At 40.0% G+C, this 26783-nt stretch overlaps 1 protein-coding gene across 2 annotated transcripts in view; it reads left to right on the top strand.

The window, feature by feature from the left end:
- The first annotated feature begins 2448 nt into the window (after positions 1 to 2448).
- DOCK8 (dedicator of cytokinesis 8) overlaps positions 2449 to 26783 on the top strand; it is a 173383-nt gene continuing 149048 nt past the window's right edge. Inside the window, exons 1-4 of one of the 2 annotated variants that reach the window (XM_081502767.1) lie at positions 2449 to 2970; positions 3095 to 3197; positions 19713 to 19888; positions 22632 to 22703. In XM_081502767.1, the coding sequence (XP_081358893.1) occupies positions 19761 to 19888; positions 22632 to 22703 (200 nt within the window). In that variant the 5' untranslated portion in view covers positions 2449 to 2970; positions 3095 to 3197; positions 19713 to 19760. The remainder of the gene's footprint in view (positions 2971 to 3094; positions 3198 to 19712; positions 19889 to 22631; positions 22704 to 26783) is intronic. The other variant, XM_081502760.1, reaches the window with a different exon arrangement.

The raw sequence follows: 26783 nt of genomic DNA, 5'->3' as shown, positions 1-26783 counted from the left end.
CTAGTTTAAATGTGCATAGGGCCTCTCCAGAATTATTTTGTTTGGAAGTTCTTTAAGTGAACACGAAGCAATTCCTTTCTGTGTGGGACAATTCACTGTTATAATTTTAAGGACAAACAGTTCATGTCCTTATTTGACAGTTTTGAAGGGACAGATTTAATTGCCTTTTGTAGAGACAGGAAATAGGATTGAGGCAGGCTTGATGTGTCAGGGAACAAGATCAGTTGTATAGCTCTGATGTGGAGGATTGCAACAGGAACGCCAGCTATTTATGTAGGGTTGGGGAGCAGGAACATTGTGATGGCATGATGAAAAAATTATTGGGTCTTTGTTGGACAACCAGTTTTACTTCAAACTGAAAGCAAGAACCTGTCCCTCGCATCAGTGTATAATTCTCTCACAATGCTGCTTTCTTTCATGAAGGTTTTCAGGTATTCAGGTAGACCTCCCTGGTCTATGACAGTAAGGACTTTGGGATGGCCAGAAAACTAAAACTCATGATTTGAGAAGCCTTGTGGGGGAGGACCTGGAAGCAGAAGTCATAGGGTCAGTCTGTCAGTCTTATGAGTGAAAAGTCAACTCTGTCACAGAAAAGGACCTTTGCTTGGTTCTCTCCACCCTTTGTGACTATGGTCACCTTCTGAAATAAGCAAATAAGTGATTGCTCTACTGGTTTGGGTCCCTGTGGTGCCAAAAACAAGATGCAGTGTTGTTTATGAAAGATGGGCCTTTTGTTTTGGATAGTAGTCTAGCCTCTTGTTTTTTTAGAAGTTGGTGACTTTTGAACGTGTAATGAAAATCTGCGTATTGGGCACTGTAGATCAAAATCTGAAAGTTTTCTTCTATTCTTAGTTGTCATGCTAAATCCTTGGCTTCACTCTTGTCTCTGTAGAATACTCTCTCTCTCTCTCACAGACACACACACTTGTATCTGTTATCTCTCATCTTTATTTAGAAATAATTCAGATGCCACACAATTCACACATTTACATGAGTCACATTTTCAGTATATTCACAGATTTGTGTACCCATCACCACAATTAATTTTAGAACATTTTCATCACCCCTAAAAGAAACCCCATTCCCAATAGCAGTCACTCTCCATTTGTCTTCAATCTTCCCAGCCCTAGGCACTCATCTACTTTCTGTCTATAGATTTGCTTATTCTGGACATTTCATATAAAAAGTTATACTATATGTGGTCTTTTGGTTTAGCTTCTTTGACTGAATGTAATGTTTTCAAGATTCATCCATATTGTGGTATATATCAGTACTTTTTTTATTGCTGAATAATATTCCATGTATGATACACCACATTTTGTCTTTCCATTCATCATTCAGGATTCCGGGAAGGAGACAGAATTGTCTTGTATTGGGTTACATGTCCATCCCTTTGATTTGTATTTGTACCTGTACAACATGAGGGTGTCAACCCTGAAAGGAAATTGAGGCACTCTTGGTTTGGGAAAATGGATGCCACAGGTGGGATCAGGACAAGTTTCCTGCCTCTCTAGATGCACCACGTTGCTGAGATTGGGACTCAAGCAGATCATGTCAGAAACCTCATCATGCAGGAAAATTAATAATTATGTCCTAGCATACTTTATAATGGAGAAAATATAATAAGCTTTTTAATAATATTTAAATATTTTAAGTTGTAATTTTTAAAGTGTATATATCTCTATGTTGGATGTATAGTATATTTCAAATATAGGGTTTCATTTGGTCCTCGATAATGTTAGTTTCTAGTTATTTTCTATAGTGGCCTCATTGTGGTTTAAATACACTTTTGTGAACTAGCCTTAGAATCCAGCCACCAAAGACTTAACAATGAGAAAATGTGTTCCAAGTTACAAATGACTAATGAATGAACGCTTTGACTTTTCCCACACGAAATGAAAGTCAAGTTGCTCGGAACTTCCCCAGTGATTAAGAATCTGCCTTGCAATGAAGGGAACAAAGGTTTGATCTCTGATCCAGGAACTAAGATCCCAAAATGCCCAGGGGGGCAACTAAGCTGCAAAGAGAGATACCACATACACAACGAAGATGCCTCATGCTGCAACTAAGACCTGACACAGACAAATACATACTCTTAAAAAGAAGAAAATAATTTCCTTAATCTGATAATAATAATAATAAAGGAAAGCCAACCTGCTCATTGTCCGGGATATTGCTGGTTGGTGCCACCCGCCAGCAGGTGTGGATGGTGGACCGGGACTCTCCTGTGCTCATTCTGGCTGCAGAAATGTTGTCTGAGGGCTCATCAGGGTCACTTCCACTGACTTGAAGGATCACTCACTTGGAACGGTTTGGAACAAATACAGCCCTTTCAATTCCAGGTAGCACCTAAGGTGCCTGTGGGGAGGTAGAAGGTGTCCATAAAGCAGTTCTTTGGCATTTTCCATGATAGCTAGCAGCGACCGGAAGTGCTCCACCGCTGAAAGGAGAGTGACTGGTTCAAAATGGCGGCTCTGGGCTTAAAGGACTGTCATCAGAGGCCGGATGTCCTCGCACGGAGACTGTGCCTCTGAATGGCCTGGGAAGAAGGAGCCAAGCACCCTGGGTCTTTTGTTTGGGCTCCAAACTTTATTTCCTCCTTGTGCTGTCATCCTTCAGTGTGTGCCTGCATGCTGAGTCGCTTCAGCCGTGTCCCATTCTTGGTGACTCTTTGGGCTGTAGCCCGCGAGGCTCCTCTGTCCATGGGATTCTCCAGGCAAGAATACTGGAGTGGATTGCCATGTCCTCCTCCAGGGGATCTTCCCGACCCAGGGATCCAGCCGGGGTCTCTTACATCTCCCACATTGGCAGGCGGGTTCTGTACCACTGGCGCACCTGAGAAGCCATCATCCTTCCAATGTTGGGCAAATCCCCTGTCTGCAGGCCTCCTGGCTTCTGTGAACTTCTCAAGGGAGTATATGATCACCCTAAAGCTCTAGTGTCCACCCAGAGGCCACTGAGGACATTTTAGTAAGTTTTGCCAGTCACCCAGCTAAGATATCAGTTTTCTAATGTCATATCAGAGATTGTATTTATAATTGCAGTGATGCTTTAAAATAACCACTTCATTTAGATTTTTCTGTTTTAACCCAAGGTATTCTTCTGCGGAAATAAGGAAACAGTTTACCCTCCCACCAAACCTTGGCCAGTACCATCGACAAAGCATAAGTACTTCTGGCTTCCCCTCTCTGCAGCTAGTAAGTATGAGTTACAGGTTTGCTTAGAGACTGATCAAGGGCAGAAGTGCCCAGCTTATGATTATGCTTCCTAAGTCTTCTAAGATTTTCCCACCTCTACCTTATGTCACCAACCACCAGTTCCTAGCCCTGCATCTACTTTTTGACATCAATTTCCCTCTCTCCCTTGGTCTGTGTGCATGCCAGTCGTTTCAGTCATGTCTGACTCTTTGCGACTCTGTGGGGTGTAACCTGCCAGGCTCCTCTGTCAATGGGATTCTCCAGGCAAGCATACAGGAGTGGGTCACCATGCCCTCCGCCAACGGATCTTCCCAACCCAGGGATCCAACTTGAGCCTCCTGCGGCTCCTGCATTGCAGGTGGGTTCTTTACTGCTGAACCAGGGAAGCCCCTCCTTCCATCAACTAGGGCTTAAAGTGCAAAGCGAACCTGATTCTGAAGTTTCTGGACTCAGTGGACTTCCCAGGCTACTTGCTTTCACCCAAATTATGATTCACATTTTGGGGAAGGGAAGGATTAGCCTGGAAACTTAATCACCATTTGTAACATGCTTTTATTGGGAAAAAAAAATTATTCCAAAATCTGAAAAGTCAAGTTATGAGCCTTAAGCTTTTAAAGTAATTTTTTGGAATAATTTTATTGTAATTTACTTACAACAAATTCACTCACTTGAAGGTGTACAGTTTGAGGAATTTGGCCAGTTTATAGTTAACCTGTATAGTCAAGATGGCATCACTGACTCAATGGACATGGGTTTAGGTAGACTCCGGGAGTTGGTGATGGACAGAGACACCTGGCGTGCTGCAATTCATGGGGTTGCAAAGAGTCGGACACAACTGAGCGACTGAACTGAACTAAACCCTAAATAGCCCCACTGTGCCCCTTTCTGTGGGTCTTCCCTCGCAATCCCCAGCCAGCAGCCCTAGGCAATCACCAATCTACTTCTGTCACCATAATTTTGCTTTCCCTGGAACTTCGTATCATTGGAATTGGACAGTATGGACCTTAATTTTTAGAACACCCCCCCCACCTTTTAAGTTGAAGATTGCCCACATTTTTACACTAACACCAGTTGTTGAGTGTGTGTATATATGTTATATTATTTGAGGACTAAATGCCAGACGTGACTAGTGGGTTAAATCTAACTTAGATGAGTTGGTTGGTAAAGCCAGAAGCGAGTATTCACTTCCTTTGTGAGAGAGCTACAGCCTCCACTGTACTCACTTCCTCACACACAGCACGGCCCCACTCACTGGCTTGTTCTAGTGGTTATCCGAGGACGTTAGGTTATTTTCTTCCTTCTTACTTCAAAACCACTTCTGCTCTTAGAAATTTTGTAACCTGCCACTCAGTTTCCTGCAGCCGCCATTTTGTCTCTTGTAGCAATTTCCACGTCGTGTAACTGTGTATCTTTCAAAGGTATGTTTGCTGAAGTGATTTGTGATTCTTTCAGTAGGATAATTTGTGGGTTATGTCACTAATGAAATAGTAGTACTAAAAATGTATAGCACCTTTTATTGCAAAAGATAATTTACAATGACAGTGCTTTAAAAAATCTATTTATGACTTCGGTAGCATGTTCAACTGCCCTTTTTATTTGTAATTTTTCTCTCTGTTTCAAAGTCACAGATTATAATAAAGCATATCAAGTGCATAACATCCATGATATATTAGATACACTTTAAGATAAGTTTGTTATGCTTTTTGGTTTCATTGGTACTGATACATATTTCATTGAAAACAAATTTTTTAAAAAAATTTCTGACCAAAATTGTCTTATAGAATATGCAAAATGCCGTTAAAAAGTGACTGGATACACTTTTAAATCTTAAACAAGGTGGGGGTTGTGGGGTTTGGTTCTTTGCTTCTCTGTAAATTTAGATTATAGCTTTCTGCAGTAGCTGCCTTGAGAAATAGTGTGGGCCTCACTATTAAGAGACTTTAAGGAAGTTTAGCTCACAGACTTTAACCCCTTAGCTACACACCAGCTGCAGCCTGAAATTTCTTCAGGAGAAATTTTTTTAAAGTCACAAACTTAAAAACATTGTTTCCTATTTGCAGGTGTTCTTTTGGTAGTTATGCCTCCTCATCACTAGGTTTTGACAAATGTGAATTTGGATGAATTATTTCATTAGCTAGGTGGTAGAATTAACATGTGGCTTAACTCCTCATTTTCTAATAGAAGATCTCAGAGAAATAGCAAAAATGTTTAACTATACATGCTGCTGCTGCTGCTGCTGCTGCTGCTGCTGCTGCTGCTAGGTCGCTTCAGTCGTGTCCGACTCTGTGCGACCCCATAGACGGCAGCTCACCGGGCTCTGCCGTCCCTGGGATTCTCCAGGCAAGAATACTGGAGTGGGTTGCCATTTCCTTCTCCAGTGCATGAAAGGGAAAAGTGAAAGTGAAGTTGCTCAGTCGTGTCCGACTCTTAGCGACCCCATGGACTGTAGCCTACCAGGCTCCTCCATCCATGGGATTTTCCAGGCAAGAGTACTGGAGTGGGGTGCCATTGCCTTCTCCAACTATACATGAGTCATATATAATTTCTACCTGATTCTATTTGCAAATGAATAGCCTTTAAAACGTGTTTCTCCTGCTTAATTCCAGTTTAGTCTTCTGAATATTTTCCCCCAGGTCTCTACTCAACTTTCGCACAGTATGCAGACCCTGTTTCTTCTGATTAACTGCGTGATGAGCAGATGGCAGGAGAGGGCTAAAATCTGCCTTTGATTCATCTTTTGTATTTTAAATGCATGGCCTACTCAGAAAAATACAATCACCCTAATGTTTACCTGCTGGTCTTGTTGTAATATCAGAATGAAGTGGCTGTTCTTTCCCTTGAGTCATCTTTCTGAATGAAGGTTCTTCCAGGAAAAATCACCCACTTACATGATGATTTCCCTTTTGCTTAAGAAATTATTTCATTTCATAGAAAGATAATGAGACATTTCAGGAAGATTTATTTCTGGAAAGGCAGAGGAATAGTTTATCACCTAAAGACTCTCAACCTGAAGCAGCTCTTCTTAAATGAGAAGCCATAGACTGTTCATTGTAAGATTTTAGATGATTGAAAAATTTGACTAAGTGCATTTTGACTTTTATTTCCCTTACCGTTGTTTATGGAACCACCATTTCAACAACCCCACATGCTGATATAAATAATTGTTTAATTTTTAAGAGTATTTAATTGACACCAAGTTATTTATTATATTTTTAAAATTTAATGTTTATTTTATAGTGGAGTAGAGTTGATTTACAATGCTGTGCTAGTTTCAAACGTACAACAAAGTGATTCAGTTATCGTTGTATCCATTCTTTTTCAGATTCTTCAGATTCCCATATAGGTTATTAGAGAATATTTAGTAGAGTTCCTGGTATACAGTAGATCTTTGCTGACTTTCTGTTTTATATATAGTAGTGTATATTACTATATATATACATGTTAATCCCAAACTCCTAATTTATCTCTCCTCCACCCCCTTGCCCCTCTAGTAACCCTAAGTTTGTTTTCGAAGTCTGTGAGTCTGTGTCTGCTTTGTAATAAATAAGTTCATTTCTATCATTTTTTAAGATTCCATATATAAGTGATATCATATGTTTGTCTTTGTCTGACTTACTTCATTTAGTAAGTAAATCAACGCTATCTCTAGGTCCATCTGTGTTGCTTCAGGTGGCATTATTTCATTTCTTTATGGCTAAGCAATATTCCATTATGTGTATGTACCACAGCTTTATCCCTTCCTCTGTTGATGGACATTTAGGTTGCTTCCACGTCTTGGTTATTGTAAATGTGCTGCAGTAAACATTGGAGTGCCTGTATCTTTTTGAAGTATGGTTTCCCCCAGATAGATGCCCAGAAATGGGTTTGTTGAATCATATGGTAGTTTTATTTTTTATTTTCTTAAGGAACCTCCATACTGTTCTCCATAGTGGTTGTACAAATTTACATTCCTACCAATAGTGTAGGAAGGTTTCCTCTTCTCCACACCTTCTCCAGCCATTTATTGTTTGTACCTTTTTTGATAATGGCCATTCTGACCTGTCTGGGGTGATAGCTCATCTTGGTTTTGATTGCATTTCTCTAATAATTAGTGATGTTGAGTAGCTTTTTATGTGCTTTTTAGAAATTGACATTATCTAAAACCCAATCGATTATAAGCTTCTTGTTTTGCAAGAGGCAGGAACTTGCAGTCAAGTGGGTGTGGGGTGGAGTATAACTATCACTGTTTACTTACATACTTAGGGGGCAAGTTACTTAACCTTGACTAGGGCTTCAGTGTCTTCACTTGCACCATGGGCATAGTAATGCTACCCCATTAGGGTTAATACAGAAGGATGAAATAGATTCAATGTAACTAGAGGCTAATGCTGCTGTCTATGTATTTGGCACTATGGAGACACGGTGGGAGATTTCAGGAAGATGAATAGGAGATGCTTTGGCCATCTAAGGGCCTTATGATATATTTGGGAGGGCAGCTAAAATAGAGACTCCAAACCGGCTTCGAGTATGGTAGGTATTCTGAGGAGAGAAAGATCCAAGATAAAAAAATAAGAAGTAAAGGCTTGAATGGGGAGGCTGAGAAGATTTAGAGGAAGGTTCTCAATGCTGGCTCTAGTTAGAATCACCTGAGACCTTTAGATTGCTGGGAGAAATATCAACAACCTCAGATATGCAGATGACACGACCCTTACGGCAGAAAGTGAAGAAGAACTAAAGAGCCTCTTGATGAAAATGAAAGAGGAGAGTGAAAAAGTTGGCTTAAAGCTCAACGTTCAGAAAACTAAGATCATGGCATCTGGTCCCGTCACTTCATGGGAAATAGATGGGGAAACAGTGGAAACAGTGTCAAACTTTATTTTTGGGGGCTCCAAAATCACTGCTGATGGTGATTGCAGCCATGAAATTAAAAGACGCTTACTTCTTGGAAGGAAGGTTATGGCCAACCTACATAGCATATTTAAAAGCAGAGACATTACTTTGCCAACAAAGGTCCATCTAGTCAAGGCTATGGTTTTTCCAGTGGTCATGTATGGATGTGAGAGTTGGACGGTGAAGAAAGCTGAGCGCTGCAGAATTGATGCTTTTGAACTGTGGTGTTGGAGAAGACTCTTGAGAGTCCCTTGGACTGCAAGGAGATCCAATCAATCCATCCTAAAGGAAATCAGTCCTGGGTGTTCATTGGAAGGACTGATGTTGAAGCTGAAACTCCAATACTTTGGCCACCTCATGTGAAGAGTTGACTCATTGGAAAAGACCCTAATGCTGGGTAGGATTGGGCGCAGGATGACAGAGGATGAGATGGTTGGATGGCATCACTGATTCGATGGACATGGGTTTGGGTAGACTCCGGGAGTTGGTGATGGACAGAGAGGCCTGGCGTGCTGCAATTCATGGGGTCGCAAAGAGTCGGACATGACTGAGCAACTGAACTGAACTGAGACCTTTAGAAACACACCTGTGTCCTTTCATAGAACAATTACATCAAAATCCCAAATATCAGTATTTTAAAGTTCCTTGGGACGTTTACATGTGGTCCAGATTAAGGATCATTTAATGAACCTATATACATAGAAGTAGTACAGATATTGATAGGAGGAGGAACATAAGAAAGGTAGAGTTCCTGTTGTTGTCCTGGCTGCTCTGCATTTCAGAAAGTGTAGTAAGTGAAGGTTACTTGCTAATCCTGTGGATATATTTTTATATGCCTATAGTGGATTCTGTCATAAATCTGATAAATCAAATGAGAGGAAGGATGTGTTTGATTTTGTGGATATTTGTGTGTGTGTTTGGTGTTATTAGGTTTTTGTTTTTTTTTAACTCTAATTGTAAATGTTAGCTGTGATGATTGTGTATACATACATTTTCAAAGTAGATAAAACATAAACATTTTGCATTTTTTAATGTGAAGAGGATCTACCATTTAGATTTGGTTTTATAGACAAAATGCGATGATGTAGACTTACCCTGAGTCTTTTGTGACACTCCTAATACTCCTATGCCATGGCCATGTGAATAGGTTGCATACCCCCGATGCCAATCACCTATAAAAGCAAAAAACTATATATTAGTGTCTTCATTAAGATGAATCTGTAAAATATTAAAACCATTTTTCTGATTATTCAAAGTAGAAAAGAGAGTGAAATATACAAGAGTAGAAAGGTAGGTCATCTTTGCCCTAACTTAGAAAGAATTTGAGACACTATGTGCATGGTTAATAACTTAACCTACATTTTTATAGGGGGAAAATCTTATTTTTAAAAATGAGAATAGAAAAATTGTAAAGTAAAATGGAATGAACAGCTGGGCCAGAACAGTTCTTGCTAAAGAGAAGGATATAGAAAGCCACATCCTGGATATAAACAAAAACACCATGGTTACATGATGTGCTTGTATGTAACAGTTATGAAGGAAAAAAAGGAGGTCTCATACTTAGAAAGCACTCATTTTTGTTATATGTTTAAGTTTCTATGTAATCAAGCAACCTTTTTGTTTTACTACCAAGGATGATCTAAATGATGAATCACTTGATAAACATAATGATCTTCTTTTATTTTTCCTTTGTGCTTCATTTTTCTAGAAGTTGGGCTGTCCTTAGGTTTCAATGATTTAGCTAGAGGGGACATGATGGAAAATGAAGATGTCGTCATAATTTTCACGCACATTCACAATTGAAGGTCAAATGAGTGCCACCCTGCATGCAGAGCATGAATTTCATTACTATCATTGTAAAACAGAGGAATCAAATCAGTCTTGGTAAGATTAGATCGATGTCTGTTGTGGCATGTCAGTGTCTTCTGTGCAGTGGCATCAGTGGAAGATTGCCACTGGTGGAAGCAGGGAAGTATTCCTTAATCTAAGCCATGAAGTGCTTTGAGATACTGAGCCAGAGAACTTTACTTCTTCATGCTCTATTTACTTCAAGATAGTAGAAGAGCCAAGAGGATTGCTTTAGGTATTCATTCATTCAAGAAATATATATTAGGTTTCTGTGCCAGGAATTGCTCTAGGAGCTAGGGTTACAATAATGAATGTAACAAAGTGTCTGTCTTCATGAGCTTGCATTCTAGAATGAGAGACATAGACAAATAAGTGAATGTAGACTTTATCAAGGGATAGTAAGTGCTTTAAAGAATGAAACATGGATAGGGAATAGAGAGTGACACAGAAGAGGGGACTGTTTTGGATTGAGTGGTCTGCGAAGGCCTTCGGGTCTAGAAAGGAGACACTTGGGAAGAATTATGAACGAACTTAACAGGTATTCGAAGGAAGAGTATTCGATTTAGAAGAATCAGCACATTCAAAGTCCCAAAACAAGAGCACGTGGCATGCTCCAGGAACAGTAGGGATGCAGACAATGGGCTGAGCAGAGTGGACAGCAGGAGATGAGATGGGAGAAGAATCAAGGCTGAGTCATAGGCCCCTGAGACCTTGGAAGAATTTTGGCCCTTACTTAGATTGAAATGGGAAGTTATTGGAAGCACTGGCTTAGCACAATTTGCATTTTTATTGAAAAGATTACTTATAATGTTCTTTTTTATAAAGATCATTCTTGCTGCTATGTGGAGATAGATTCCACATAGGTGGGGAGGGCAGTTAGGAAATTGACACAATAACTCAGGAAAATGATGGCAGTGTTTTGGAAATGGGTAGTGGCAGTAGAAAAGGTGAGAAGTGGTTGGATCCTAGATAGATATCGAAAGTAAAGTGGATGGGATTTTCTGATAGATAATACGTACGATGTGAGAGAGAGAGAGAAATTGACATTGACCCAAAAGATTTTCCCCTGTACAGCTGGTGGAATGGAATTGCCACTTGCTGAGATGCAGAGACTTGAAAGATATGAGAAGAGCAGATCGGCAGGAAAATTAAGTAATTTTGAATTTGTTATGTTTGAGAGGCCTGTTAGATCACCAGGGAGTGATGTTGAGGTACAATTGGAAAAATCAACCTTGAGTGTCAGGACAAAGATTGAGGCTACAGATACATACCTATAATTTTAAAAAGAAAAAAAAAAAAGGTATTTAAAGTCATGGGCATAGATGAGATAACATGGGAGTAAATTCAGACTGGGGAGAGAAGCTCTTTTAGGACTCAACTTGAGGGCACTGCAAAGGGGAAGGAGAACCTAGAAAAAGTGGTGTCCCAGTTAGAGTGACCAAGTATCTGTTCCAATTTGCTGGACTAGGGGGTTTCCTGGTACATGGACTTTCAGAACTTGGGATACACTAGGACAGTTTTTCCCTCTCCAGGTGAAGAAAGTGTTTCAAGAAGGAGAGAGTGATTAACTGTCCAGTGCCATAGATAAACCAGGAATGAGCAACAGCCATTGAATTTGGCAACGTGAAGGTCTTGGGTGACATTGACCAAGACTTGTCTCTCATGAACAGCCAAGTCAGTTTGAGGACCACCCACCATAGGGATAAACATGCCTGATAGTACAAGTTCAAGGCACCTGGAAGCATCATCCCCTACCCTCAGCCAAAGGGCATGAAGCTTCCCTCATGCTGTAACAAAGTGCCTGGTCCCTTATGGTACTTTCCAGGTAGTGCAGTGGTAAAGAATCTGCCTGCCACTGCAGCAGATGCAAGAGACACCAGTTCAAAACCTGGGTTGGAAAAATCCCTTGGAGGAGGAAGTGGCAAACAGTTCCAGTATTCTTGCCTGGGAAATCCCATGGACAGAGGAGCCTGGTGGGCTGCAGTCTGTGGGGTGGAAAGAGTTGGATATGGCTGAGTACACACACGTACATCCTTATGATTACCTGTATGACAGGCCAAGTCACTTAACCTCTCTGTTTTTCAATATCCTTATTTGTGAGATAATGTCCAGGTTTGTCATTTTAATCTTCTATCAGTGTGTTGACTGCTGTGCTAGGGCTACATAGATTAATTTTCAACAGACATGGTTCTGGTGCTATAGAAATTTTCAATTTCAAATTGAATTGTACCCCATGTCAGGAGAACTAGCCATTGATGTACATGAAAGGACAAAGAAAAATTCAGACCCTCTTCATTAAACAATGAATATTTGTGAATAATTTAAGCCTTTAAAGTATTTATACTATTTTTGTGTATTTCTAGTCTTCTGTTGATTAGACCTCTGAAAAAAAATATAGCTAGAAAGAAAGACTGCACAAATCTTCACTAGAGGAGTGTTGAAACTTGATTGAGGGCATTGACTGTGTCTCCTTGGCCTACTGCTGGACTGCTTAGGACACCAGTGAGTACATGTTGAAGGAGTGAAAGTAGGTGTATTAGTCTGGATTCAACTGGAGCAGTGGAGCTGGTAGGAGATGCATCTTCACGTATACTAAGGAATTGATTACAGGGCATTGGCTTACCCACTGGTGGTGGCTGGCTAAGCAAGCCTGAGGTCCACAGGGCAGTCAGGAAGACAAGATCATAACAAGCTGGAACTCCATGGGCGTGATCTAAAGCTTGAAGCCCTGGAACTTCCAGAGAGCCTCCACCCTCTTTGAAAAGGCATCCAACTGGTTAAGTCAGGCCACCCAGGCCTGACTTGAGTTAATCACCCTTTTGATTAACTTAAGTCAGCTAATTAGGGACTTCAGTTTCATCAGTAATGTCACTTCAAAGCAGCACTTCAGTTGGTGTTGATTGTATTAGTAGATATGTGTATGCTACAAAATAACTGCAGCCTCCCTTCTGCCCTCCAGTTGTGGCAAGAGAACACACTTGTAGCCCACCACACTTGGAAAAATACTAGGAAGGGAATTTGGAGGAATGTAGTTCTGCTGAGCCAAGTTGACACATCACAAAGCCATTACAGTCAAAGTCTGATTTAGGATAATTTGCTATCTTAAGTTATTTTTTTGTTTTGTTTTTATTTTGATTATTTAGGTTTTTTTCATACATTATTTTAACAAATGATAATTCCTTGGATAAGATGAACGTGAAATTACTTTGGACAATCCAAACTAGTCTGTGTCACCACTGATTAGAAAGTCACATATAACTCAGTAGCAGAGAAAACAAAAACAGTAAATTTTCATGTTTGACTTTTATTCTCTCAAGAGGCCAAGGGACTGATCTTAGAACATCCCCACCCCCCACTCCATTCCCAAACTTCAGCCCCCAGTGAAACACAATACCACTGTAAATCTCCACAATATTTGTTTATCCCTAAATAGCATTGTGTATGTGGGTATGTGTTGATTGCTTCATAATAAAACCTACTCTTGAGATTGACTTCAGATAACTTGGAGAACAGAAATCTCTTTTCAGTTCAGTTCAACTCAGTCGCTTAGTCGTGTCCGACTCTTTGCAACCCCATGAACCACAGCACACCAGGCCTCCCTGTCCATCACCAACTCCCAGAGTTTACCCACACTCATGTCCATTGAGTCGGTGATGCCATCCAACCATCTCATCCTTGTTGTCCCTTTCTCCTCCTGCCCTCAATCTTACCCAGCATCAGGATCTTTTCAAATGAGTCAGCTCTTCTCATCAGGTGGCCAAAGTATTGGAGTTTCAGCTTCAACATCAGCCCTTCCAATAAACACCCAGGACTGATCTTCTTTAGGATGGACTGGTTGGATCACCTTGCAGTCCAAGGGACTCTCAAGAGTCTTCTCCAACACCACAGTTCAAAAGCATCAATTCTTTGGCGCTCAGCTTTCTTTATAGTCCAGCTCTCACATCCATACATGACTACTGGAAAACCACAGCCTTGACTAGACAGACATTTGTTGACAAGGTAATGTCTCTGCTTTTTAATATGCTGTCTAGTTTGGCCATAACTTTCCTTCCAAGGAGTAAGCATCTTTTAATTTCATGGCTGCAGTCACCATCTGCAGTGATTTTGGAGCCCCCCAAAATAAAGTCAGCCACTGTTTCCGCTGTTTCCCCATCTATTTGCCATGAAGTGATGGGACGGGATGCCATGATCTTAGTTTTCTGAATGTTGAGCTTTAAACCAACTTTTCCACTCTCCTCTTTCACTTTCATCAAGAGGCTCTTTAGTCCTTCTTCAATTTCTGCCATAAGGGTGGTGTCATCTGCATATCTGAGGTTGTTGATATTTCTCCCGGCAATCTTGATTCCAGCTTGTGCTTCCTCCAGCCCAGCGTTTCTCATGATGTACTCTGCATATAAGTTGAATAAGCAGGGTGACGATACATAGCCTTGACGTACTCCTTTTCCTATTTGGAACCAGTCTGTTGTTCCATATCCAGTTCTAACTGTTACTTCCTGACCTGCATACAAGTTTCTCAACAGACAGGTCAGGTAGTCTGGTATTCCCATCTCTTTCAGAATTTTCCACAGTTTATTGTGATCCACACAGTCAAAGGCTTTGGCATAGTCAATAAAGCAGAAATGGATGTTGTTCTGGAACTCTCTTGCTTTTTCGATGATCCAGCGGATGTTGGCAATTTGATCTCTGGTTCCCCTGCCTTTTCTAAATCCAGCTTGAACATCTGGAAGTTCACAGTTCACATATTGCTGAAGCCTGGCTTGGAGAATTTTGAGCATTACTTTGCTAGTGTGTGAGATGAGTGCAATTGTGTGGTAGTTTGAACATTTGTTGGCATTGCCTTTCTTTGGGATTGGAATGAAAACTGACCTTTTCCAGTCCTGTGGCCACTATTGAGTTTTCCAAATTTGCTGGCATATTGAGTGCAGCACTTTCACAGCATCATGTTTTAGGATTTGAAATAACTCAACTGGAATTCCATCACCTCCACTAGCTTTGTTTGTAGTGATGCTTCCTAAGGCCCACTTGACCTCCACTAGCTTTGTTCGTAGTGATGCCTCCTAAGGCCCACTTGACTTCACATTCCAGGATGTCTGGCTCTAGGTGAGTGATCACACCATCGTGATTATCTGGGTCCTGAAGATCTTTTTTGTTCAGTTCTTCTGTGTATTCTTGCCACCTGTTTTAATATCTTCTGCTTGTGTTAGGTCCATACCGTTTCTGTCCTTTATTGAGCCCATCTTTGCATAAAATCACTAATTTTCTTGAAGAGATCTCTAATCTTTCCCATTCTATTGTTTTCCTCTATTTCTTTGCACTGATAACTGAGGAAGGCTTCCTTATCTCTCCTTGCTGTTCTTTGGAACTCTGCATTCAAATGGGTATATCTTTCCTTTTCTCCTTTGCTTTTCGCTTCTCTTCTTTTCACAGCTATTTTTAAGGTCTCCTCAGACAGCCATTTTACTTTTTTGCATTCCTTTTTCTTGGGGATGGTCTTGATGCTTGTCTCCTGTACAATGTCACAAACCTCTCTTCATAGTTCATCAGGCATTCTGTCAGATCTAATCTCTTGAATCTATTTCTCACTTCCACTGTATAATCATAAGGGATTTGATTTAGGTCATTCCTGAATGGTCTAGTGGTTTTCCCTACTTTCTTCAATTTAAGTCTGAATCTCGCAATAAGGAATTCACGATCTGAGCCACAGTGCGCTCCGTCTTGTTTTTGCTCACTGTATAGAGCTTCTCCATCTTTGGCTGCAAAGAATATAATCAATCTGATTTCAGTGTTGACCATCTGGTGATGTCCATATGTAGAGTCTTCTCTTGTGTTGTTGGAAGAGAGTGATTGCTATGACCAGTGCGTTCTCTTGGCAAAACTCTATTAGCCTTTGCCCTGCTTCATTGTGTACTCCAAGGCCAAATTTGCCTGTTACTCCAGGTGTTTCTTGACTTCCTACTTTTGCATTCCAGTCCCCTATAATGAAAAGGATATCTTTTTTTGGGTGTTAGTTCTAGAAGGTCTTGTAAGTCTTCATAGAACCGTTCAACTTCAGCTTCTTCAGCATTACTGGTCTCTAGACTTGGATTATCTCTTTTGCTTCCTGTTTATTATTTGAATATGCAAGAGGATCAACTTGCTCACAGGTCTAGTTAACAGTAGCTGACATCTCCACTCACTTGCCAACAGCAGGGCTAGTTTATATCATCTTTGGAACAACAGTTTCCTTCCTTGTTAGTTTCAGCATAGAAAGTGTAGGGTTACTAGTTATTAAATGCTGGCTGTGTGTAGTGTTAGACTAATGCTCAGTAATTGTATCATTATGGCTTATTTTTATAGTCTCTTCATTCCTGAAGTAGATTCACACCTTAACAGTATTATGACTTTATGATCAATTGTATTTATTGCATTTGGCACATTGCCACACAGTGCTCGATGATGATACTATATTCTTTTTCATAGCTCCCCCCTCCAAAGATAGCATTATTTTATATGTGAGAAAGGGTCAGACTTCCCTGTCCCACAGTTGACTCAAAATCTGTAGAAAGAGCAGCTCCCTAAGGGCCAGCTCGGTGACTTGTGTTTATTTGTTTTTAAATATTTGTTTCTATTGATTATTTATTCGGCTGCACTGGGTCTTAGTTGCGGCACTCGGGACCTTCTAGTTGCAGCATGTAGGATCTAGTTCCCCAACCAGGGATCGAACCCAGCCGTCGTGCATTGGGAGTGCCACTGGACCACCAGACAAGTCCCCCAGTGATGTGCATTTAGTAGATGTTCAGCAGGTAATTGCTTAATGAGGGAGTCAGCTGTCCTTTTTCCCTGGCTCTTGGGCAGCCTGTCCAATAGGGGACAGGTATCATTATCAGCCAGGTTTTTTTTCTAATCCTTGTGACTTTGAAGTTTAAATAGTGAAAGTGTTAGTTGCTCAATCACTCAGTGTCTGACTCTTTGCGATCCCATGGACTGTAGCCTGCCAGGCTCCTCTGTCCATGGAATTCTCCAGGCAAGAATACTGGAGTGGGTTGCCACTCCCTTCTCCAGAAGATCTTCCCGATCCTGGGATCAAACCCAGGTTTCCCACATTGCAGGCAGATTCTTTGCTGTCTGAGCCATGAGGGAAGCCCTTTATGAATTTTAGGGACATGACAATTATAATACTTAGGCTGGACCTAAATTTTTTTTCTCTCTGATGATTTCACACAAATGCCATTTCTCTATGGAAGCTTCTACTTACTAGTTATTAGCGCTAGTATTCACATTGCTGCAAATTTTGCTTCAGTGTAATTTTTCAGTGTATCTTTTCAATGCCTCTGCTTAAATAATTGATATTCCTTATGATAAATTTACATTTAGTATTATTATAATGAATTACTTCACGATTATTAATTTGAGGAGCCAATCTCATGAGAAGTTCAGTGTAGAACTCGTGTGTTTTTAACTCTCTTCTAACACACTTACTGCTGTCTCACGTTTTAATTATTTCTGGAAATATGGGTTCCGTGGAGAACCTGCAATAGAAAGCAAAATTAGTAGTCTGCCTATGTTTGAATTCCAGATGGACTACTTCCCAGCTTCGCAATCATGCCTGGGTGAATTATTAAATTTCTAGCCTTCAGTATCCTCATCTGTAAAATGAGGATAATAAGACCTTACAGAGTTCCGGTGAGGATTAAATGAAATAATGTCTAGAGTGACAACTTCTTGGCACGTAGTGCTCAACAACTTCTAGTTCAAGGGTATAAATTTAACAGTAATAAGGTGAAGTATGCAAACAGTGCAACCTCTTCATTTCAAGGGGGAGTCATTTCAGTCCTTTTCCCTGAACTCTGTGCCATGTTGTGGTAGGGAGTGGGAAACTCTGCTTTCTTTTTGGGGGTTGGTCTCATGACAGTCTACAGTACATTTTTTTGGTTCTGTGCATGGATAATGCCTGTTGTTCCCCCTGGCAGATGTCAGTAGTGTCTTTTTGCAAACTCTGTCCCTACCTGCTTCTACATAGGCTGACCCCAGGCTCTCTGAGCCTGCTGCTGGTCCCAGCTGCTTCATTTGGAGAGACCCCCTCTAAGAACTGTGCTCCTTTCCTTAGTGACCTCCAGGTCCCCAGTCAGAGCCCGGAGAGACTTCTGTGTCCTCAGTCACACCTCCTGAGAGCCTTGGGGAACCAGGGGAGTGTCTTTGCTCTCTCCTACTAAAGGAATTCCTTTTCCCTTCTTTTCTGCCCTCTTTGGTCCAGCTGCCATAGGGCATTATGTGAGCCAGCCCTTCAAGAATCTCAGACAAGGAAGGCCTACGTTTGCTCACTTTTCAGCTTTGTCCTCACTCTTCCCTATATCACTCACATCTCCACCAGAGACACAGAGGTGGGAGGAGACAGGGCAAGTCACACTTACATTCTCTAATCTTCTTGCCTCTTCCATGACACTTTGTTCCCCCTCTCCAACCTGAAGCCTTACATCTAGTCTGGTGTATGGCTTCAGGATGATGAAAAACCGATTTTGTCAGCACTTTCTTTGGATTTGTCCTTGTTTCAGAGCGAGACAGTACAAGTCAAGAATCTGGGATGTTTGCTGGACTGATGACTCCAAATAGTCTGCCATAAATGAACACCACGGAGCTGCTGCTATTGTTGTTGTTATTACTACTACGGCTACCACTACTACACACGTTAATTTGATCTGTTATCTTTATTCCCTTAAGGCAGTGGTTCCCTAAGTCTAAGTGGGTTTCACAAGCCAGAAAAAATATTTGTTGAATTGCCAACTTTTTCTTGTATCACCTGGTAGCTCAGAGGTAAAGAATCTGCCTGCAACGTGGGAGACCCGGGTTCAATCCCTGGGTTGGGAAGATACCCTGCAAAAGGGAATGTCTGGAGTATTCCGGTATTCCTGCTTGGAGAATCCCATGGGCAGAGGAGCCTGGTGGGTTACAGTCCAGGGGGTCGAAAAAAGTTGGACGTGACTGAGAGACTAACACCTTCGTACATTTTTCTTTTATCACCTGAGGAAAATTAATTTTTAAATTACCATCTACTTTTACCATTTCTTTTTTTTCCCGCTGTGGAAGGATACAATTGAAGAGCAAAAAAGAAAAAAACCAAACAAACCCCAAAACAAAAATCAACACCAAAAAACCCCCCAAAACAATCTTTTTGAAGCAAGTACATTTAGCCTTATGAATACTTAGCCCATTGTCCTTAGTTTGCTCATTTAACTGCAGTCAATGACAGTTTCTTCCCTGCCGGCACCAGGCGGCCCAGCAGTATTTGGAAATCACTGGCTTGGAGTGTCCCAGCCACCAAGGCTGGTTCACTGTGGGCTGTGATTACGAATGAAGTGCTTTCAAGAATCAATGTAGAGGATGACTCAGGCCAAATAAAACACTGTACCTGAATACTTTGAGTTGAATTTACCTGAATTTCTAGAAAATTGCCTCCAATTTGCTGCTTCACTATATTTGGGTAAACGTGGCCTTAGAGAGCTTTGGCAAGAGAAATTATAAAAATGCAGCAAAACCTTGTGATTTCATTTTGGATCTCCTTAGGAATCCTCATCAAGATGCAATTAAACAGAGAAAAATTCTGCCTTGGGGTGTGATTTTAATTACTCACCGTGTTCTGACTTGACTCTCCATGCTGCATTTCTTTTCCTTTCCGTATCACTGCTTCTGTGTTTGACATCTTCTCTAAACACAGCCCCACTTAACTGGGAGGAGAGGGAGGACAAGGCACTCATCTACCGTCACCTTAGTGCTTTTATCCCAAACCGTGTGGGAACCTCCTTGTCCTTTCCCTGCCCCCAGCCTCAGTTTTATGACCCGGTGGAGCCAGTGGACTTTGAAGGACTTCTGATGACACACCTGAACAGCCTGGATGTGGAGCTTGCCCAGGAGCTGGGAGACTTCTCCGAGGACGACTTGGATGTGGTGTTCACGCCGAAGGAATGTCGAACTTTGCAGCCCTCTTTGCCGGAGGAAGGGTAAATTGTTTTCTGAAAATGTGTATGGGATTATGACTGTCATGGCTGTTCGTGGTAAGGGGGAGATACCCTAATTCTGGGCTTTTCTTACAAGTGACATTACTCAAATCTATCAAGATGTGCAGGATAACTTTTATGGTACTGTCACTTCCAGGTAGATAGTTTTTGAATTGGTTTGACCAAAGGCTTTGAAAAGCCACTTGGTGTCTAAGCCAGTTAAAGGACCGCAGTGGGACAAAATGGATTGTTTAAGAAGAAGTGAAGAGCGCAGGCTCTAGACCCAGACTGCCCGGGTGTCAGCTCAGTGACTATGGGTGTCATGAGACCTCAGGAAATCTCAGTTTCCGAAAATAATAATCATTGAACTGCTTCCATTCAGAAGCATTTTAATTGTTTCCCATATATGAGAGTGGATCAAGTCACAAAAGTAAGTTCAGTCCACTTTTCTTGAGCATCTCCTATGTGCTGAGAACAGGAATAAAAAGATGAATAAGGCAAAGTTCCCGCTTTTGAAGCAAGTTTTGTCAAGTGGAAAAACAATGGGGAAAGCTCTGTTGTGTGAATATGTGAATAGTTACTTAGGGTTGAGTTTCTTCAGTGGGTTAATCCATGTGGTTTCAGGTATGGGCATTGGTATCAAACGATGGAATTATTTTTAGATGTAACATCTTTATTTCCATAGTGTAGAAAGCAGTGTCTCTTTGGAGGTTTAAGATGAGCTTTTATTTGCATTTATTTTCTAAAGCAGATTAAGATTCACATCCTCCTGGACATTTTCAACCTTCTCTTCTTTCCCAAAAAGTCCTGGAAAGGAGATCATGAAACAGGCTGCTGCCCTCATTATTCGGGGATATTTCAGTTTTAGTTTGGATTTTATTTCATCACAGTTTAGGAAGTTGGATGACAATGACATGGTATTATTTTGACCCTTTGTTATTTGTTTAGATAGTTCTCATTCACATAGAAGAGCTGACCACATTCTCGGCTGTAACATTTTGAAGACACTCACTTCCCAGAAAACAAAATCATGGTGATCCTTGGGAAACATTCTTCCCTGTTGTCAGTCCATTTGTTTAGATGTGACTCTCATATTGATAACATCTATTATTGTTACCTTTGGTAGAGAATCATTTAGTTTTATTTCTTTGTGTAAAATATATGATTGTCTTCAAATGAGATCAGAATCTTGTGAAAGCCTGTTTAAAATACAATCAGTTTATATATAGGAGGATTCCTTTTTTGAAATTTGATAGAAGAGAAAATTTTTTCCTACCATCAGATTTTGAGCATAGTATTGCCCTATCACCAGAATTGATAACTAACACATTATCTGTCTGATAGCTTTCAAACACCCTCTACTGTTTCATTCATTGCCCCCAAGTCTGGTGTATAATTAAAGCCCAGGAAAGTATCATCATCCTCAGAGCAAACAATAGCTGACTCCTGTTGAACCCACTTGTCTACCTAGGAACTTGATGTTGATCTGTGATAGTGTAGTGGGTATAAGCCTACACTCCTGAGTGAACGGCTTGGGTCAAGTCCCTGCTCTTCCACTTGCTGAGTGACTTTGAGCAAGATGTTTTATCAAGTGGAAAAACAATGGGGAAAGCTCTGTTGTGTGAATATGTGAATAGCTACTTAGCGAGGAGAACATCCTCCCTCTGCAAAATGAGAATAAAATTAGTGCCTGTTCTGTGGAGCTGATTGACATTAAGTGAATTAATACACATAGAGGGGTTGCTCTAGTGTCTAGTGCAGAATGATTGTCACACAAATGTGAACTGTCACAGGTAGGTCTTATTATGTGCCAGACACTCATTTCAGAACTTCACATACTGACTTCATCACAGCTCTCCAAAGGAGCACTGCATGATTACTATCACCACTTATGATGAGGAAACTGAGAAGGGTTCAGTGCTGGCCCCAGGTCACATAAGGAATAAGGAATGGGGCTGGGATTTGGGTAGTTAGGGCCCAGAGACCACACATCTGACTTTTACAATATTCCATCTAAAACTAGCAGGCAGTTCACAAGGCAGGTACCGTCCGTCTTTTCACAAACCAGAAAATTATAACTTAGAGCATTTAGACCTGTTTATCTATAGTACCAACACATTTGGAAGAACAGCAAAACAAAACAAAACAAAACAAAACCTTTGCTATTGTGGGGAATTCATGACTTCTAATTTCCAGACTCTGAAGTACTCTGAGAGTCTCTCTCATGACTCACTCTATACCAGTAGACAAAAGCCACCCGACTTAATAATCACCAACCAAAGCCAGGGCCTGTCAGCTCCTGAAAGCACAAGACAACTGCTCTTTCATGGACTTTCAAAAAGGATAACATGCATGTCCTAACAGGGTTACACATGAGCAAAAAATATGCCCAGATCACCCTTGGGACAGATTGGTGTTTATACTTATTCTTCCTGTTTTCTATGTGATTATAGCTGGTTCTACCTGTCTTGTGTCAGAATGCCTTCAGGGATAGGTATAGTCTAACACAGTTCTCTGTAATAAAGAAAAGGCACAAAGCATAAAATGCCAACATGTTTGTCTCATCAAAGTAAAAATGTTACTGCTTTAGGAATACTTCAGATACTTGAAAGGATTGGGAAACAACATCCTTCCCATTCTCAATTGATACAGCTTTGAAATCATGCTGCTCTCCTTAGTTATGATAAAGGATTGCTTCATTGTTTTTACCTGGTAATAACTTGTTTATTTGTTTCCATCTCACTAGGGTTGAACTCGACCCACATGTCAGGGACTGTGTTCAGACCTATATTCGGGAGTGGCTAATTGTGAATCGGAAGTAAGTTCATTTTTTTCCCTCTTCACTTGTATATTTATATTGTTAGCTTTTTAAATAACTTTAAAAAATTAATAAACTTTTAAAAAACAGTTTAGGCTTATGAGAAAATTGATTAGAAGGAAATACTGAGAATTCTCATATACCTCATCTCACACATTTCCCTCTATTTTTAACATATTGGGATTTTTTTTTTGTCCTTAAATGACCATGAATATTGATTTTGGAGATTACAAATAAATTTTAGAATAAAGGTAAATTTACAAATATAAAATCCATTAATAGTGAGGATTTGACTATATTTTGTATCACTCTCCTGCTCAAACACCTTCTAAGGCACCCTATTTTCTGCTGTATCAAATATAAACACCACCTGCTTGCCTTTCAAGGATTTTAACAATCTGGTTCCACTCTCTCTATTGAAACTAACATCACTTAACTCCTGGAGCCCCATCCTTTCTCTGGGCTGGCCTCTTTCTCACTGTGCCCCATGTGACCAGCTCAGTCCTTCCCCCACACCTTTGCTCTTGCTGTCTCCCCTCTGGGCATGCCCTCTCTCCTTTCATCTGTCTTCCAAATCCTACCTGTGGATAAAAGGTCGAATCAAATTTTTCTTGTGCAACTTTCTCTGACTAATTTATCCTTCCTTGATTTAATTTTACCTAAGTATGAAACATTTGATATAATTGATGAGCCAGTGTTGATACATTATTATTAACTAAATTCCATAGTCTACGGTAAGGTTTATTTTTTATGTTGTGTTGTACGTTCTGTGGTTTTGACAAATGTATAGTGACATTTATCTGCCACTAGAGTGTCATCCTGAACTATTTCACTGCCCTAAAAATCCCCTATGTGCTATCTGGTCATCCCTTCCCGGCAACCACTTATGTTTCTTCCTTGTCCCTCTATGTCTTTTTGTGACTTGATAGCTCATTTTGTTTTTTGCTGGATAATATTTCACTGCATGGATTTACACATAGTTTTATTTATCCACTCACCTATTGAAGGAGAAAGTTACATTTTAAACACAAAATTTTGTTTCTGTTCTGATGAGTTTCTAGGGGGTTGTAGGGGTTAATGAATCAAAATTTGACTTCAGATTTAAAGGTAACATTTAAATTTGTGACCAAGAAATAAATTACTTGCCTTCTAGTCCCTGTTGGCTCAGTCGATAAAGAAGCTGCCTGCAGTGCAGGAGACCTGGGTTTGATCCCTGGGTCAGGAAGATCCCCTGGAGGAGGGAATGGCAACCCTCTCCAGTATTCTTGCCTAGAAAGTCTGATGGACAGAGGAGCCTGGTGGGCTACAGTCTATGGGGTTGCAAAGAGTCAGACATGACCGAGTAACTAATACTTTGACTTTCTAGTAAAAAAGGTCTTTCTCTCTTGGGTTCATCAGATGTTCTTTGATGTTGTCCTGAGCTTTATGTCTCCATGCCAGTGACCTTGACAGTTGCCTCTAATGAGAAACATGTACTCACGCTAGAATTCTCAATGTGTATGTGTATACATGTTAAGGAGCTATCTGGGAAGTCAACAATATGGGGCACACTCCACTCATCCGGCTAGAGAAACATCAGAGAAGCTGTGATAACACATAAGTAGCTTGAAATTCTTATTTCCTCACCTCGCTTATACTCCAGTAAGAATTTTTGTTCTGTGGGATAAACGATGAAAGACTTTGGAGACTGGGTTTTATCCAGCTCCTGGAAGTGTGCCATTGAATTTGTGCTGATGTGTTTTGGAGTAATGTCAGTATGCATACTATTTTCAGTAGCTGACAAATAGAAAGCTTTGCTTGTATGAAGTAATTAAGAGAAAGATGTTAATCTATCGTCTAAAGTGAATGGAAAACCAAGTTTGCTGGGCAATCAGATAAGATTATACTTTGCTGATGATAAATAAAAGATTTCAGAACAAGTTGTTCTCATGCTTTTAAATGTTATAATTAGAGATACTTTCTGGATATGAAGGTTCTAAAAAAGTCTGAGAAGGGACAATAAATAGAAAGGTCCATTTTACTACATTTGGTTTTTATTTTCTTTTTGGAACTGTGCTTTTTCATTCTTCATGGTAATTCCCATTGGAATTTTTTTTTTCTATCTTGAACAAACTTGAAGGACTCTTCTTAGATACTCATTGTAAAAATTTTAGCGATCATAGGGAAACAAAAAGAGAAAACAAACTCAATTTCACTATAGACAGATAACCACCATTAATATTTGATGTGTTACCTTTGAATCATAGTTCTTTGTTTATATTTATATAAAACTTAAGTCAGATTATTATTTGCAGCATGCATTTTCAGTCTTCACAGTAAGTGATAATTATCTTTTTGCTATTAAATATTTTCTTCGACACAGTTTTTAATAATTGTATAATATACATAGATACAAAAATTTATTTAACCAGTTTTCACGTTTAGATGATTCCCTGTTTTTCAGTGTTATACCCAGCAGAGCAACATTCTTGTGTTTAGTTGTGATTTTTTTTCCATTTGGATTAAATTCCTATAGTTTCTGTGTTTAAATATATGCACAAATTTAAGGATTTGGGAATAATATATCAGAGATATTATTAACAATATATGTATGAATCCTTAAGCATATTGGATGTTTTCTTTTCATAAATTTCTAATTTTATTTGTGAAAAGGTAGTCTGTTATTTGCATTCCTTTGGTTATTTAGATTTGGTATCTTTTTTCTGTAAATTTGCTGACCATTTGTAAGTTTTCCTTGATGCTCTGCTCATTCATTAAATTTGTGTATCTCTATTAATGTTTTTGTCTGGTCGTGTTTATCTTTAGGACTGCTTTCATTTGCTAAAACATTAACTCTTTGTCTTTCATGTAATACAAATTCCTTACCCGGGAATACCTTTTTTAATATTCAAAATTATTTATTAATGAAATCTATATTAGCAAGTTTTCAAATGGTTTATATTTTTGCTGTCATGCTTAAAATTTAATCCACAAACCTAATATTATTTACTAAGAATTTTGGATTAAAATGTTAATCTAGCCCCTTTGATTATTGCTTCTGTTCCCTTGTGTGTCTCCACTTGTTTTTATCTCTTCTGTAGGAACAGTAATTATTCATATATTTATCCTATTCTAGTTTTGTATCTTTTTGTTTTCACAAAACAATGTCTGTTTTAACATTATGTTGGGCAACATATAGAAGATGAGACTTGCCATTGGCCCTGTTATCTTCACATTTGGGTAGTGGACCAGTTTGTTTCCCAGAAATTAGCAAATGGACAGGTAGAAGTGTGCAACTTTGAAACTCAGTGTCAGTTTCTGGAAAGCTTTGACTAGTGTTTTACTGAGGAATCATCCTTTTCTCCTATTTGACCCTTTGGTATGCTAAATCTGATACTCTAACATAAAGGCTATAATTCCTAGCACACACCCCTCCCAGGATCATTCGGCCCTCATGTGTATCCATAATACTTTATTTGCAAGAAGCATCCAGTACATTATTGCCAGATGCCCTTCATCTCCCAACTCTACATATGTTTTAGGCTGGATGTTTTCTGTGAGTTGTTTCTATATGGTTGCAGATTGATGGTAGGAAGAGAAAGGCAAGGAAGGCGGTGATTCTGGTGATGGTTCATGTCAGTAAAACCAGGTGGAACCTGTGAGTGGCTTCATAGATAATCCGCTACAATGAAGGAGAATTTAGATTTCTGACTATTATTATAGACATTGACTGTTTACGGACTGGCAAGAAGGAAAGTACAAAATGCTATCCTCTATGTTCCCCTTTGGGGAGACAAAGTATGGTACCTCCTTCTCCTTCTAGCTTCACTGGATCCACAGAAATTCTGTCTACACTTAGGCATTAAGTTTTCTGTTTTGGTGAGTTTCCATTTTTCTGTGTCTTCATAGGCTGGGAAGTTGGAGGAAGTCACAATAATGGTTGCTGACCAGTTGTTAATTGGTGATTAATGAGCTTCCATTTGAATTTGTAATTTTATGTGTCAAATAGTGTGCCTGTTTTGAAAGAAATCAAGCAATAAGGAGTGTACTAAGTGAAAAACTAGTCTCTTGCCTCACTAATCACTTGCTCCCCGTCCTCTT

Source organism: Giraffa tippelskirchi, chromosome 1, assembly GCF_054371585.1.
Source record: "Giraffa tippelskirchi isolate mGirTip1 chromosome 1, T2T-mGirTip1v1.2.pri, whole genome shotgun sequence".
In the NCBI taxonomy this organism is placed as follows: Eukaryota; Metazoa; Chordata; class Mammalia; order Artiodactyla; family Giraffidae; genus Giraffa; species Giraffa tippelskirchi.
Note: the sequence above shows the minus strand (reverse complement) of the source record. Positions and strands in the feature narration are given on the sequence as shown.